This window comes from Rattus norvegicus, chromosome 5 (genome assembly GCF_021556685.1).
Source record: "Rattus norvegicus strain SHRSP/BbbUtx chromosome 5, alternate assembly SHRSP_T2T, whole genome shotgun sequence".
Taxonomy (NCBI): domain Eukaryota; kingdom Metazoa; phylum Chordata; class Mammalia; order Rodentia; family Muridae; genus Rattus; species Rattus norvegicus.
This window is the reverse complement of record NC_141538.1, coordinates 116,435,135-116,451,689: the sequence shown is the minus strand read 5'-3', so window position 1 is coordinate 116,451,689 and position 16,555 is coordinate 116,435,135. Positions and strand designations below refer to the sequence as shown.

At 42.1% G+C, this 16,555-nt stretch overlaps 1 protein-coding gene and 1 long non-coding RNA gene across 27 annotated transcripts in view; one reads left to right on the top strand and one right to left on the bottom strand.

Annotated features, from left to right (window-relative positions):
- The window catches only part of Fggy (FGGY carbohydrate kinase domain containing), a 395,164-nt gene that overhangs the window by 177,017 nt on the left and 201,592 nt on the right, over nucleotides 1-16,555 (bottom strand). For 17 of the 26 annotated variants that reach the window (XM_087548101.1, XM_087548107.1, XM_087548106.1 and 14 more), the window contains one exon: nucleotides 7,832-7,960. The exons of 7 other annotated variants lie outside the window; for them this stretch is intronic. In XM_087548101.1, the coding sequence (XP_087404227.1) occupies nucleotides 7,832-7,960 (129 nt within the window). Of the gene's footprint in view, nucleotides 1-7,831; nucleotides 8,017-16,555 lie in introns of all 26 variants that reach the window. 2 more of the 26 variants (XM_087548124.1, XM_087548125.1) reach the window with 1 other exon arrangement.
- Nucleotides 1,607-4,453, top strand: LOC148005921 (uncharacterized). Its single transcript, XR_015620353.1, has 3 exons — nucleotides 1,607-1,694; nucleotides 1,771-1,838; nucleotides 3,539-4,453. It is a non-coding gene; the product is annotated as an uncharacterized LOC148005921 (long non-coding RNA).

Here is a 16,555-nt window from a genome sequence, read left to right as displayed (position 1 = left end):
GCCAGATTCTCGGCTGTATCATTAAGATTTCAAATCTGTATTTTTCTCCTTTTTTGAATTTACTTACTTATTTTTTTTAACTCTCCAGATTTTATTCCCTTCCTGGTCCACTCCCCCTCTGAGAGTTCTACAGCCCATACCTCCTCCCCACCCTGCTGCACTCGCCATCTCCCCTCCCTGTTTCCACCAGAATGTCCCTACTCCACCCACCCCACCACCCCACCATCCCACCAGACCTCAAAACTTCCTGGGGCCTCCAGTCTCCTGAGTGCGAGGTGCATCTCCTCTGACTGAAGAATTTACATTTTTCGATGTCCTGCTTCCTGGATTTAGCAATCCCTACTTGTAAGTCCGCAGAATCCTTGCATGATTGTCAATGGACTTTTGCTGGATGACGGGCAGACAGAGGGAAACACAATAGGTAGGATGCGTGCAGAAGAAGCATAGCCTTTGAAGCGTGAGATTTGAGAAGATACCGCGGCGGTAACAGCCTGACTGTGTGCTGGTGACTGAGTGAGACTGTCTAGGAGGGGAGAAGGAGGTGCCCTAAGTAGTGAGGCCTGGGCACAATGGAAAGAAGTGCAAAGTGGGTGTGCATGGGAGAAGGCTGGGTCTCCCAGAAGCTTGATGTCAGGAGGGCAGATGCTGCAGAAAGCAGGCTGGTCCTGAACCGTCAATCTCCATGTCCAGTTTCCTTATCACTCAGCTACTTCTCTGAGGAGCTTACGTCTCAGAGTATTAAAAAGTACTGCATTGGTAGGAAGGAGTTTCCTGACGTCAGCCATCTCAGGAATGAGCTCTCCCTTGCTGGCAGAATCAACACTGAGTTCATGTTCCCAGGCCGGAAGCCACCTCCTGTCCTGCTGCTTCAGATGTTTTGTGTTGGTCTGCTAACCAGAGAAGGATGTAAAGAGAGAGGCCATTATTCCGTTATCTAAACTAAGGCACGGAAGTCATAATTGTGCTGTTGGTCTTGACTTAATTATTATTGTTGCAGCTTGATCATTCCTTTGTTCCCTTATCATTATAACATTGCAGCCACACACTGGGCAGAGACCTGGCTGCAAAAACTGAATCAAGGACCCTGAAACCAGGTGACACAGATGAGGACTAGCCACCAAGGTTAGGTTTCTTGCTTGAACCCTTGTGTCAAATATGGTCAGTTAATGGAAAAGCCCATCCATCCCCTAGCTTTGTGTTTCCATCATATAAAAATGTTGTACAATCTCCCTTTGAGGATGCTGTTCAGATCCCAAACTGGCCGCCTCCCCAAGCTCTCAGAAAATAAAGCTTTTATTTTTAAGCTTCCATATCTGAAAGGAGTTTTCTCGGCTTCCACTCCGAACCCAACAGCATTAGTAAAACCATATTTGGCTTACTTCTTGCTTCTGAAGAAATAAGCTGATTTGATAATGGGACATATTATCCTTGTGGATATTTTGAGACAGAGCAAGGCTTCTTAGCCTCACGGTTGGTGAAGTCTATGGCTGGGAAATCCTGCATTGGGTGGGTTGCACTGTGGCTGACAACATCTGTGGTTTCATTTTGCTACACACACCAGTGATAACTCTGCCTCCTTGGATGTTTCCAGATACTACTAAGTGGACCATGGGTGCCCAAAGTCAGCCCCTGTCAAAGATCTACCAGCCTAGAGAAAATGTGAGCTGCAGCCTCGAGCTCCAGTACAGTGCTGGGTAAGACACTAGCTAGGTGATTTTTGGAAGTCTTGCTTTGTGCTTTACACAAATCTAACTAATCTTTACCTAACAGAATTGCTGTGGAAAGGTGAAAAGCATGTGAAGTAACAACAGGCAGAGCCCTGGAGCCTTAGAAGACAGGTAGGAAATGGTCGTGCTCTAAGACCTGTTGTTCTTATTAAAGATGCCGATCTTATTGGTATGTTGTTAGAAAATATCATAACTAAAGTCTAAAACTGACTGAACAAATGCACTTTCCATGACATAATAACTGCATGGCCTGCTGGGAGCGCAGTTCTAGCCATCACTTGCCCAGGGATCCTTCTGTAATTTCCTTCTCAATTTTGAGAGCATTTCATGTTTTACCAAATCCTTCCACGCTTAGCACAAATAACTGTAATTACAGTACTTACTCGCCTGTTCACGAGGCTGCAATTTCCCAAAACTCTTCTGCTCTGTCACAGTCACCTCCTGTCTCCATCAGATAGTAAAGCTGCTTATCAGTGGGTACTCACTAAAAGGCTGTTCTCAAGATTCGTCACTTAGATATTCTAGGGAACAAACTCAAAAGTAGGGCTGCCACATAGAAACGGGCCGCTCATCCCATATCGCATGGTGATAAATGCACCATGGAATCTGACTAGACAGGCTCCATCACACGTCCCCACCTCACTACGTAGTTTGTGACAAAGTCAGGGAGTCACAGGAGCCACTGCTGTCTCACTTGACAAGTGCAAGGGAAGAGCAGGATGTGCAGAGCTTCGTTCTGAACTTCCTGTGAGGTAAAAAGTCAAGTCTGTTCTCGGGTCCATAACTCAACTCTGAGACTCAGGTGCTCCCATGGCCAAATGAGGGTTGACACATCTGCTCTGGTAAACTACAAAGCTGTTGTGAGGAGTGACTGAGCAGAAATGTGCTTCTCCACTCTAAAGTTTAGAAATAAATGTAACAGACCATTGCTAATAACAATGTTTGCTGTAAAAACACCTCGCCTCATAAACACACGTGCATATTAATTATAAGGAAATACTCCCTAAATCCCATTATTGAAATCTGCTGTTTCCCCATAGGGGAATATAGGAATATAGGAAAGGGTGAGATAAGTTAGTGGCACGGTTTGTCACTAAAAGAAACTTCTTTGTCCTAGCAAGGCAAGGACCAGAGGTTCTTTCCCTAAGATGGGCTAAATAAATTCTTCTGCCATTAGAAAAATAAACAAAAAGAAAGAAAATAGAAAATCCTTACTTTGTTTCAACACCACAGCTCAGAAGAGCAGTTAAAAGCAATGCAGCATCTGACAGCGAATGCAATGTTGAGAATCAAGGGATTATGATCAACCTAGCAAAATGTATGATTTTGACCAAGTCATGCTAACATGACTGTAAACAGAAACTATGGAGATTTTGAGACATTTAGGACTAGCTGAAGAATTGCTTGGACCTAATGCTTGCTGCTGAAGAAGGGAACCAAGCACAGCTACCATACAAGGACAGCTGCCTCCCAGCTGAAGTAAGTGCCCACGGGTAAGGGAATGCCATCCTTCCCTTCACCCAATCACTAACTGTGACAGCGGCTGCTCAGGATATGCTATGAGAACCCACACATAAGTAAATGAGATGACATCGACATACAGACCAGCGAATATAAGATACAGCACAAACACGGGCAAAGGAGGGCTTTGTTTAGCTTGGGAGTCAGGGAGTCAAGGAAGGCTTCTGTAAGAAGATGGCAGCATCTCCAAGCTTTGATGGATAGGCATAGGCAGAAGTTTGTCCGATAGACAAGATCCACTGAAAGGAGAGGGGGCCTGAGAGAAATATGAAGTTGTTATTTCCTTTCAGGACAGTTGGGGCGCTGGAGCCAAGAAGAGACCTGGAACAAAGTTAATGCTATTTTTACAAGCTAGAAAAATAGCAGCAGCAGGAGTCCTGGCCAGAACCACCCCCACAAAGTGCAAACAAAACTCCTCCTATCTGCTGCCTGTCTGCTGGAGAACTCACTAACCAGTCCCTTAAGAACAAAATGTTCTTTTATCTTTGATTTTTTCATTCCCACAAAGTCCTTCATCCTCTGTTTCCAGACTGGAAAACACATGAATTGAGTTGTGTTGCCCTTTGATCTTTATCTCGCCCTCCCAGGCTGTCTTTGGGAATGAGAGTCTATGGGGTATTTCTGCAGAGAGCTGATCCCTCCTCCTGATCAGAATATGGGGTCCATAGCTGGTCAAGTCAAGCCAGCATATGTCATCCTACAACTGTCAGGGAAACTTTCTGAGAGGCCTGCATGGCATCTCACTACAAAGGTGGGCCCTTACATTGACATTTGTGGTCTCAGCAACGGTTCTTATGGCTGTTTCTGATTGAAACCTATACAACTGAGAGTACTGATTTCCACATTCATTTAGAAGACATAAGAAAGACAAAATCAGGGCACCTGGCGAGACAGAGGGTGTCAGATCTTTGGATTCTTCTTTTCTGCCTGCCTATATACAGGGAAGTGGAAGTTCTGCTGAGAGATATTTCACCTGGAAATATCTCACCTGGAAGGGAACTTCATGGACAAATCAAAGGCCTTCATCCACTAAAGTCTTCCTTTGTAATATGCATTTTGGTTCTGGAGTGAGAAAACCAAAAAGAGAGGCTTCATTATTGGGTGCCTAATATGTGGCAACCACTATACCATTTGCTTTAAGGGGTATATGAATGTGTGTCTATGCGCATGCGTGTGCGTGATGTACATATCACTAGTTCTCACAGAAAAAAAAAAAAAGAAAAAGAGCCATTGCTAACCTTTCCCATCAAAAACAAAAGCTTAAGAGGTAGCCCGTTTGTAGGCAGGACAAGAATTTAGTCTGATCAGAGACCTGCTATCTCAAGCCAGCTCTATAAAGCTTCATAAACACAGCAGGAAAGAACAATACAAGTCTCTCCCGAAGGAATGACACTTGTCTGGTTTGCTCACTGCTGATAATGTCCAGGTCCAGACCCAGAACAGACGGGTCTGCACAAGCTTGTTATGCATCTTTAGTTTATCTGTGGTCAAATGGTCTTCTCAGGTCTCTCATGCCTCTGTTCTGCTCTGCAATCCGACATGACAGATACAAGGTGATGAGGAGTAGAATTTTTGCATCCACCCTTTACCTTCCCTGCTACCCTAATCCTGAGATGGCTGCAAGGTGATGGAACAAGAGACTGGGAAAAAAAGCTATAAGGATAAAACCTAATCAGAACTATCAGTAATGAGAACCCCTTCACCCACCCTCCCCAGTCAGCACAGGCTTCAGTTCTGTCCTTTAAGAAACTAGGAATTTATTCTATCTTTGAACTTCACAAACTCACTTTCCATAGATGGGGAACTGATTAATGAATATGAGAGAACTTTAGCACAGAAGACATAAGCCAAAGATTCTAGAAGTACTATTTCTTTCAGTGAGCTCTGCATTTAGGCAATACATTGGGACTATCTAGGAGTTTCCCCTCTCTGACAGTACAGAGTGTCCTGGGCTGAAATAAGAAGGTGAGTTTTGACACGTCCTTAGAAGCTGACAAGGAAACCACAATGCCTGCAGCTCGCCACTGCAAGGTTCTCTTCCCTGAAGCAAGTAATAGCCACAGCCAAGTGTTTGTCACCTGGGTGAAGCAAATGGTTGAAACTGTCACCCCAGGGACAATTGCAAAAGAGGGTGAAGAAAGCTCCTGCCTGCCTCTGTGACCTACAACGTCAGAGTGACTGTGAGGCAGGAACACTCCATGTCTGTCCACACCTCCACTTCTGTCTGTGACGCTGCTTGAAAGCCCAACACATGACATTCTACTCAGAAGCACTGCTCATACTGGGAAATGCTGGAGAAAAACAACCTTGTCTGTGGTCAGAGCCACACCGTACATCACCCAACTATCCCATATGCAGTACTCGTGTGTATTCTGTCTCTGGACCAGAGCCTGAGAACAGAGAGATGAAGAGGGGAGGAGCCCTCAAGCTGATAAGTGCCACCCAATCCGAACATCAGGAAACAGACGACACTTCACTCTAAAGTTTAGTGTGACTTTACTCAACGCATTTCTTAGTCACCTGTAAAAACACAATACAAGGCTCACTCCTAGGAATATGATATGAATAATACGACGTCCTTATTCTCAAGGAGTTCACAGTCTGGTAGAGAAGAAATCAGATCAATCATACAGTTACAACACAACGTCATCATTTCTTTAAATAAATGACTGTGATGAAAGAAGCCCAATTAACAGAACATTTACATCTGACTGTTCCAGTGAACTCCCTGCGAAGGAGGACGCTTGTATAGACCTCAAATCGGAGAGCGTTACATACCTGGAAATGACTGTGGTTCGCGACACCCTCCCCCATTGACATAATGTTAAAAGGTGGGAACTGTCAATGGTGTTCAGTATGGTGGGGCTGGGTATTAATGAAGGGGGCTCTGAGTGAAAGCAGCCCATTCCACTGTGTGTTCCCTGTCTTTCCGCCTTTGAACAGAGACAAGCCTTTAGGAAATATCAGTGTCCTGACCTTTTATTTCCAGGCTACAAAACTCTAAAGTATAAATTTACACTCTGGGTGTCTGTGGCCTCAGGTATTCTGCTACAGCAGTGTAAAGTAGACTGAGACTTTAATAGTCATTTCTAGGCAGAGAACATATGTACCAAGACAGAGATATAATGGAATGAGATCTGGAAACACAGTATATGTAAGTCCTTGAAAGAGTCAGCTCTTCATTCTAAGGCACAGGCTTCCAACCTTCCTAATGCTTGAAACTTAATATTAAGTTCCCCCAGCAATTAAATTATTTTCATTTCTACTTTGTAACTGTAGTTTTGATACTGTTATGAATCAGAATGTAAATATCTGTGTTTTCCAATGGTCTTCAGCAGCTCTGTGAAAGGGTCGTTTAATCCCCCAAAGGGGTCATGACCTACAAATTGAGAATCACTTTCTCTAAAGTAAAGTGTGAACAAGTAATTAAGTTTTGGACTCTTCCTGGGCCACCTGACTGGCTAAACTCTTGCCTCATTTCTCCAAACAGCTAAAACTACAGGTACATGTCACCGCACATGCCTGAAGTTTTATGATGATAATGCATTATCAGACTTTCACTTTGGCCTGGTAAATGCATACATACACTCACAAATGGAAACACGGGTCTGCACCACAGTATTTATTTACCTTCACCATGGGAGACATAGTCTGCTGAGTTCTGACTTGCTCTGGTCTACTTTATACCATTCTATTCTGCAAATTCAAAGTCATGTATTAACATTTGTGTTGGTATATTTGCCTTATGAATTACAAGCCCTAATTTGAAACAAATGTTCTTGTACTAAAGGTTAGGGAAAATATATGACCATAGTAAAATTGAGAAATTCTGAGTATTATAGTATCCAAAAAAGAAAACAGAAGGAGTAGAGATGAGAACACAGTCTCCACATGTAACAATAACTCTTTGCTTCACTGTATTTTTCCTACTAAAAATTGGGGGGGGATTTTGGTTTTGTTTTATTTCATCCAGTTAGATAGTGTTAAGGTGTTAAGAACTGAATCCCATACCCTACCCACACTAGACAAATGCTTTACCATTGAGCTCCCACACCAGTCGCGGGCTTTGTTTCACATCCCTTATCCCTAGCACCATGCCAGAGTGTGGTGAGAGGTCAGCTGGTGTTTTGAAAAATGAATAAACAAATACGAGACCTGAAGACTTGAAAGTTACATAGAAAACGAAACCGAGACATCAATTGGGTAATTGAATTTATGAAAAAAGCTATTTTACTAAATCAATATATTATGCTTAGAAGACGACATGAAACACTCTACCATCACCCACTATAGATGCAAATGAACGTACATTTTTTTGAATTTCAGTAAGCTGCAGAACTATCTAGATTAATTTTTATATTGTGATGTATTAAGAAATTAATAATTTAGAAACAAATTATATATGTGATTAAAAGTTGCCTAACTCTATTCAAGAGCCTACATGGATAAAGGCGTTCCGTTCTTACACCTTGACTCATCAGCCCTTGACCTTTGCGGGGAAACAGAGAAGGATCCTGGCTTCTTGGCAACACTGTGTGCCAGAGAACCCACTGAACTGGTGCTGGGAGGGGAAAAGAGGTTACCTAGTCCTCCTGCGTGGGCATCAATGAGTGAGGCTGCCACCGCAATTCCCGAAGGAAGGCCCAGCTCTCTGGCTGCTTCTGGTATTAGCCCACTTCCAAGAGAAGCTCCAGGAGGCAAGACAAGATTTCCTGGGTAGACATGAGAGAAAACAAACGCCCATCAGTCTGGAATACACTAAAGGGAACTGGGGGGTGGGGGGGTTCTTAAGAAAACCTTTTTGCTCCATCCTCCATGCCTGTGTTGTCTCAACTTTACAAAGACAGAGACCATGCAGCCATGACATGTCCTTTTGCTCATTCCGTGGCCTTGGTATACATCTTTGATATGCATGTAAACACACACTCCAAAAGAAACAGAAAAGTGACTTCGGTAGTTGTTTCCTATCACAGGATAAGGGAAGAAAATATTTTGTTCCAAGAAAGAATTTCTTGAGTTTTCTGTTCCAGCTGGATGAGATAGCCCAGCTGAAACCTTGGGGATTCCATGAGGCTACTGCTTACACAGAAACAATTCTTTGGAGTTTTGCAATGCAGTAACCCTGATATTTCAAGCGACCTTGAGTTCTCACAGTCAGGCAGGCTTTTAGTTAATAATTTATTGATTGTCTAGCTTTATGTGGGCGCTGTGGAGCGGTAAAAGGCTGTTCTTGTTTTCCACCTAGTTAGGGAGATGAGATAAAGACACAGAAAACCATGTGAGGTAGAAGAAAAGGAAGCAATCTCTCTGTTGCTAGCTGTTTGACAGAGGCAGAATCCTTTTCACTCTAAAAGATACTCTAGATGGATCTCTGCCCTCCAGGGGTTGTCTAAGACTTATACCATATGTATTATACAATCTCCTTTTCGCGTGATTGATTCTAGGATGGGCAGAAGTGCCTTAGGATTTCAGCTCTGAGAAAGGTAAATGAACATGACAAATGGCTCCAACAGCTCACACTAACTAGAAGCAAAGCACCTCCCCAGTCTACACATACAACTATTTTAAATGTTGAGCTTCTGTCTACAACTCTGAAAATAGGTTAGCCCAAAAGACTGATATCACTATGGTTTTAGAGCATCTTTATTCAAAACTAATTTTAATTAATTTACATTTAAAATTTAAAATCATTGAATTTCTGTTTTGAAAAACAAAGTATGTTTGGAATAATCTGGTGTGTAATTTTACTTTCCTAGCATTCATTTAAGAAAAAAAAATTCTAGTGGAAATCTAGTATGTGAATTGTGATATGTTTGGTGAGAAATGCAGAACATACACCAAAGAGTCATTCAGTTTGGGAAGGTGAATGTAAAATATCTCACTATTAATTTCACATAAGTTGGGGGTGTGGTTTATTGATATTGTGCATATTTAGTGTGGATAGAATCCTGGGCTTTATTCTTAAGCACAACTAAAAAGAATTGCCAAACCAATTAAATGTTGAAATGGTATTTTTATCTACATATCTGAATACATATCTGAATTAATTCATCTACTTTTTAAGACCTTCATTGTGAGGACTAGAAGAGTTTGATTGAATTATTCTAGTCTAAAGAACAAGGTACAAACATAAGAGTAGAAGCAGGCTAACCTCTGGTCTGTACTGATTTAGCAGGGCATAAGAACTAAGGAAGAGTTGTCTTCTAGATTATAGAGAGTCTCTTAATTATGTCACCATATACAGTCTGCAAATGCAGCATCCCTCCTGGGATGAAGCCATCGAGTCTCTGAACTCGACTACGAACACACCACACATTTTGCCACTTGGTTTTACTAACAATTCCTACGGCGAGTATATGTGCCGTGTTTGCGTCTCACAGGCGGTCAGGAATCTGAAGGTTTTAGAAGAGTAAATTGCCTGCAGCCACACAGCTTAAGAGCTGGAGGTAGGCCTTTAGGGTCTTCTCTGACATCAAGTCTTGTACTCTGATATCGGAAGTATGAATTTTTCTCAAACATGCTTTGAATAAATGAAGGGATCAAGAAAAGTATTTCTAAAACAAGCATTATTGTACTTGTTAAAACCACTACCATTTGGAAATCCTGCCTGAAGAGTTGGTTTTAGGTTTGATTTCTATGTAAAAAAGTAAAAAGGGAAAATTCTGGTCTACCTTCATCTTCAAGGTCTACAGCTTTAGAAGGAGTAACTTTGCCAGACATGTTTAGATAATTTACATGGTGGACCTCTTTTTTTCCAGGGAGATTTAGATAAAGAACTTAAGTGGTAAATGAACAAATCTGGCCTCTCTGAGAAAGCTGCAGAAGACTGTAAGCAGAGCCCTGGGCTACCAGCAGATGTGCTTGTCAGAATGCACATGGGCTGCGAGAAGAGGGTGGAGCGCAGTCAGGGAAGAATGGAGAGGCAGACCTTACAGTAACACTGCAATGCCTGGGAAGAATGGAGAGGCAGACCTTACAGTAACACTGCAATGCCTGGGCCGAAGCACTGACAAGCTGGAACCCACAGTGATGTCAGAGAGTGTGGTGGCTCCACTTGGGTTTTTATATGCTCATTCCAGCAACATTTTAGGAGAGGACACACTTGAGAATAGAAAAGAAAACAGAAGAGACATTAAGGTAAGAGTAACTAGAATGCAGGAATAAAGAAGACATGAGAGATTTTGTGGAGCAAGAAATAACTGATCATGGTGGTAGCTTTGATATAGAGTATGGAGGAGGAGATACTATGTCTTGACTTCTCTTATCAAGAAAGGAAAAGCTGACCAGGTTAAAACATTGAGGGTGCAGACAGAAGCCAACTGCCAAGTCTCTTGAATATCCTGTGACTCAAAGGAGGGAAACCTGTTATGCGCACCTCACCCTACAATGCTTCTTGGCTGGCCAAAGTGATGTGGAACTATATCCACTGAGGGTTTCCCCTGTCACAGATAAGCATTCTCAGTCAACAACTGATACCACATCTGTCTCAGCTCTATTCCCAGACCATTCAGCCCAGGGCAGTAAGCCAGCCTTCTGAGGCTTAGTGATCTAGGAATAAAAGTTAATGTTCCCCATGATGAATATCCCTCCTTAAATTGGAACCACAGTGTTCAGGAATCAGCCATCTAACCTCAAACAAGCAGGAACTTTGTTTATCCAAACCAGAAGGGCAAAACATGAAACAGGAAGGTGGAAATAGGCATTGTGAGAATTTAAGAAATCCCCCTTCCACATCCACGCTTTCTCAGCCAGAAGCATCAGAGAAGGAATAGGGTTGTTAAATGCGACCTGATAACTTTCCCAAACGTTTTCATTCACCAGAAAATTTAATAAAGCACAGCACTGCTTTTCCCAGAGTTAATGTCCCTGACTCAGCATTGCAATCCCTTCTATGCTTTGTCAAAGCGCTCGCTCGCGTTTCACAAACCAGTTACAAACATGCTTAGAAGACGCTCCACACCGATTGTCACCTGCCCTGTGCCAAGTTCTAAGTGAAAGCAGCCCCTACAATTTTAAAAGATTCACACTGAAGTCTACAACTAAGAAGTTGGGAGACTAAGATAATAAACCATGAAGATCTCCAAAAGGTAGAATATATGTGATGTGCCTAAAGAAATGAGGAGAACTCCCTACGCTGGCCTCAGAGAATGAACGAACTCTTCAAGGTAGAGATAACACCTGGGAAGTGGATGAGATGACTTCCCAAAGTGAACAATATATGCTATCATACTAGAATTGGAATGTTCCAGAAAATAGCTCTATCAAAAGAAATGGTGGTTCACTGTAGGGAGTCCAGAAGGGCCAGGAGTCGATGTAAGTATCCAGTCTATGAGGACATAAGCACTGAGAAGGGGTGGAGAACCAGGGGTGCTTATGAAAGAGGCAGCATGTGGCTCTAGATAACAAGGCACTGAGGACCTGCTCACACTTAACCCAGGATTTGGTTTTTAAAAATGTGAACCTACTGTGTGAGGAAAGGTTAGCATAGGAAACATTATTTTATCTCCCAAACAAGTGAAAAATGCAAGCTGTAAAATATTATGCAGAAGAATATGACTAAATTACATTCCTAGGAGGTAAATCAATCTCTCTCTCTCTCTCTCTCTCTCTCTCTCTCTCTCTCTCTCTCACACACACACACACACACACACACACACACACACACACACACACACACAAATGTTTCCAATGGGGGTGTGGGTGGATTTCTATTAACCCATGCTCTTTTATGTTCTATTTGAACAAACATTTCTTGTATAGTAGGTGTTTCTCTTCCGGTCTGATTAGAGGCAGTGGGGGGGGGGGGAAGAGGAGAGAGTAAAGGAAGGAAGAAGGAAAACAAGCAAGCAAACAAACTAACAACAAACAAATAAACCATTTCATCTATTCCACAGAATCCTAAGTAGTCATTAAAATACATGACGAAGAATTAAGGTATGAATTTGAGATAAAGAGAAGGATAAAATAAGGAACCAGGTCAGGATGCAGAATAGTGCTCATCCAATGTCATATTCATGGTCCTTTTAAAGACTACAAACATTCAATCACATGAGCACATGTATGTCTAGAAGTTTCTAGGAAAAAAAACAAAAACAAAAGACAATTTCTGTAATAGCACAGATAGCATGTGCTGTGAGGAACTCTCCTGAACCATCAATGTCCTTTCACATCATGACCTCGTGTTTGTTTATAAGAAACCAAATTGGCCTAAGTTTAAATAAAAACAAAACGAAAGCAGAGTCCCTGCATCTTTTCTAAGTCCTGTTCCTCAAGGAACAGGAAAGAAACCCATGGACAATTCACCCACACACTGATCTCTGGCTGTGTTACACTTTCACCTTGGGATATCAGATATCCCTGAGGACTCCTGGGCTCCATGAATTCCCATCTGAATGAACATATGTGGCCCGAGTGGTCAAAGCTGGAGCCTACAATTACTGGGTGGCTGCAGTCCCTCTTCACAAGCAGGGCTCCTATTACACCAAACCTTCCCCTACCAGTTTTTCAATTATCTATGACTAATGAGCACTCTGGGAACAGTTTCAGACACACACATAATCCTCTTTCCTGATGTCAGCAGCAGAAATTAATGACTATGTGGATTGCTGGGAGACAGAAGATGCATTATAATGGTCAACAGAACTGTTATCCTCTCCAGGAAGGGGGGAGGGTATTGAATTAACTGGAAGGTTCAGTGTTCTTTTGTATTCTGAGAGGGAGATGAAACACAGGGGGAGATTTGGCTCCAGGCCCACGGAAATGTCAGAGAGGTTTGGGCGTGGGTGGCATGCAACCCTGCTTCCTTGTGCTTGCTGTGGAATGCTAGTACCGCTCAGTTGGGCAAGGCTGAGAGGCCAACCAGATTATGTCCAAGACTGCACTAAAGGACACTTTGCCCTGCCAGTTAGAGTTCTGGAATTCTTTCAAACTCAACCTACTTTCAATCTGATTTAAAAGTGGGGAACAAGACTGAGAACATACAATTCTCAACCACTATGCAGTATTCAGGGGCAATTCTTAAGACTGTTGTTTCACACAGATATGGTACATGCTTGACTGATTCCAGAGAATGGTAAGGTCTTGCCTGACTCAGATCACATGGGTAGGTCAGCTCAGGGGATTTTATAGAAAACTGGGACACTGGTAGAAAATGGCTGAAAAGATTGTAGTAGTCTTGGCTCCTGGATTGGAGTTACACATGTCCTGAATGATTCATCTAAGTAGAGACTTCCTGAGAAAAACAGAGCTGGTGTTCTTCTACTCTTTAAGGACAATGTCTGACATGCCACCTAGAAATCATTATGACTAGAAACAAAATTCCATTTCCATTACTGCTTCACATCAAATTGTATGGTATTTGTTAGCACTCACTGTAGAAATCATGAGTAGATATCTACTGTGTGCCACCCACTAGAAAACAGGTCAAGGATCAGGATAGAGGAAATCAGGTACTAGTGCTTTCTAATATCATTTCTGAATTACATCTGTTACTGAATGTGTCTTATATATACTCCATAGTTTATATGGTTTGATACATACTAAAGACCCCTGATTTTGTATTCCTAGTATTTATATCCCCTATTTACCCTATAATTTAAATATACTTTTAAATAATGCTTACATGTTATATCCCTATATTAGGTTCTGTCCATCTCTCCCAGTAGAAAAGAAATAACTCACAGAGTTTTATTTCTTTCCATATGCTTTCTCTCACTCTCAAGCATGAAAATTAATGTTTACTTAAGAAACTTACACAGTTTTGTTGATTTTTTAAAGACCATAAAACATGTATTGATGAACTTGGACAAGAAGATTAAAGTTGCACACCTATATGTGCCCACTATGCAGCATTTCAGTAGAAAGTAAACAAAACAGATGAACACTAAATTTAACTCTCAATCCTAGATATTACTGGGATAAAGAAACTAATATAATCCCACCAGTGGTGCAATCTCATTTCTAACTCGGGACAATGACATAAACCAAGGGCAATGGACATACACAGAAAATGGCAGAAGGAATGCTGCCACCTCTCCCTGGGCACAAAGACTCTTCCCATGGCAGCAGGAGACTATGGATACTAGATTCTTGCAGAATAAGCTTCAAGTCCTCCCAGCTGGACAAGCTGGTTCAGAGAATCCAATTAGTAACTACTGACGGCAATAGGTCAGCGAGTGGAAGAGCAGTATGTACCCTTTGTATTTCAACAACATAATTATTCCGGTCTATGAGCTTTCTGTAACTGTTCTTGGAACATTTCTGCTCATATACCTCTCCATCCTAATAACAGATCAATGACATGAAAAGTCTTTTGGAAAGCAATAGGTTTAGATTCTGTAACTTGGAGTCTAAGTATTAGAGTTTATTATTTTATAGAATAAAAACAAAACCACAAAATTTCAAATTTTTTTCAGTTAACCAGGGAGGGAAGAGAGTGAGGGGTTACATTTGAGGATCAGATCAGGATGAGGACTCTAAGGTCTGAGTCTAAAGCCTGAAACGTTCCCAACTTGCCATGCAATTTGGGAAAGTGAGTTGGGTATAGACTGCAATGAGTAGGAAAGCAAGGTACCACTAATAGGCTGTACACAGCAACAAAAGTGCCACGATATTCTAACATTGAAAACATCTACCTTCTCCTTTCCTAGACTGACCCTTACACACCAGGAATCCAAAGAGGGAACTGGATCTCTGGTTGTTAAGCAACCACAGAAGCAAAGTACAGACTGAAAACATGGCTCCTGACTCTCGAGGCTTCCTCTGCTTTCTACCCCTCCTACTGTGGACTACTACTCTGTTCCCTCTGCAGCATGCAGAAGGAAGCCAGGACCGTAAGCCATATGGAGTCTAGAATAGCTGGCAAAACCCAAGAGCTTCCAGAGCTATGGGAGGCAGTTCTGAACTATTCAGGGCATAGCTGTAGTCTTTTAGTTTGAAATCATCAGCTCTGACACCCACAATGACCTAATTCTCTAGATAATTGTTGATGACCTATTTTGTTCTCACCTAGCCTAAGGCTACCTCCTAAAATCCTTCCCTAGGTAGATCATAATTAATCCCTCTTTCCTCTAGAACCCCACAGTATGGTGTCTGGAATTACATCATTCGGTTATACACAGACTTTTCGCCCTTGCACCTACCTCTTCTAATTTCAATGATAAGGGCCCAGAGGGCACAGTTCTTTCAACTGTCTTGTCAGAGGCAGGCAGGTTAGCATAGCTTGTGGAGTTCAGGTTAGGTAATACACAAGCTTGAACGCAGTCCATAACCTTACTATTCTCAGGGCTTATGACCTTGGGCAAGGGATTTCCTTCCAGTGAAAACTTCATGCTTATACGAATTCTAAAATAATGCAATTTTCCTCCTGGAGTGGTAATGATAATTCATCAAGATAATGCACAATTGCAGACATCCCACATAGAACAAAAAATAATCACGAGGTGAGAGACACTATTACAGTTATCACAACTCTCTGTGCTGGTATGTGGGATACTGCCTAGCACAAAGAGGTCACATACTTCATTCTGGCTGAGCTGAAAACCTTGAGGGGTCTATGATGTTAGTGTGTGACAAGATATATGCTTCTGAGGTCATGGGAGCAAGCTGCAGAAACCAGGAAAGGTGTTAAAATATTCACAATAATGGAATTCAGTTTGCCAGCATGGAAAAATGTCTCCTGGTAGTCATGTATGAGAGCCAAAGTTATGTTTTAAGCTTTGTTACTGTGCCTAAGAGATTCTTAAAACAAAAGTGCCTCTGATCGGTAAACCCCTTGCCCACAGACAGATGCCGCCTGAAATGCTAGAGACCACTGTTTATGTTTTCACTTGTTAAACAAGTTTGTTTGACCCGGTTGCACTGGACATGCTTGATCACATGTAGATGGACGGTACACAGGCAGGAAATCCATCAGGATGGATGCTTGCCCTGACTGAATGTAGGCAGGAGGTATGTAGGCAGGAAGTATGTCAGGCTATATGTCCAGCCGTGACTGGACCTGACAGGAAGTACAAAACGAAGCTTTATGGGTTTGACTTTATAAGTCACTGTAAAATGTGACTCCTTGGCACTTTCTGGGAACCATGGAAAGGTCCTGCCTAGAGTCTATCATCCTGGCCAGTATTTAACTAAAACTTGCTTCAAATCGTGGAATTGGTTTTTCTCACGTGACTTCCAAGTTTAACACATGTTTCCATGCTAAGTCTTCGGAGTGAAATGTTTTAAGAGTAAGTGTAGAAAGCATTCTCCTCGGAGTTATTTTAAGCACTAAATGCTGGTTTCAAAAGGAAATATTATTTTAATCAACA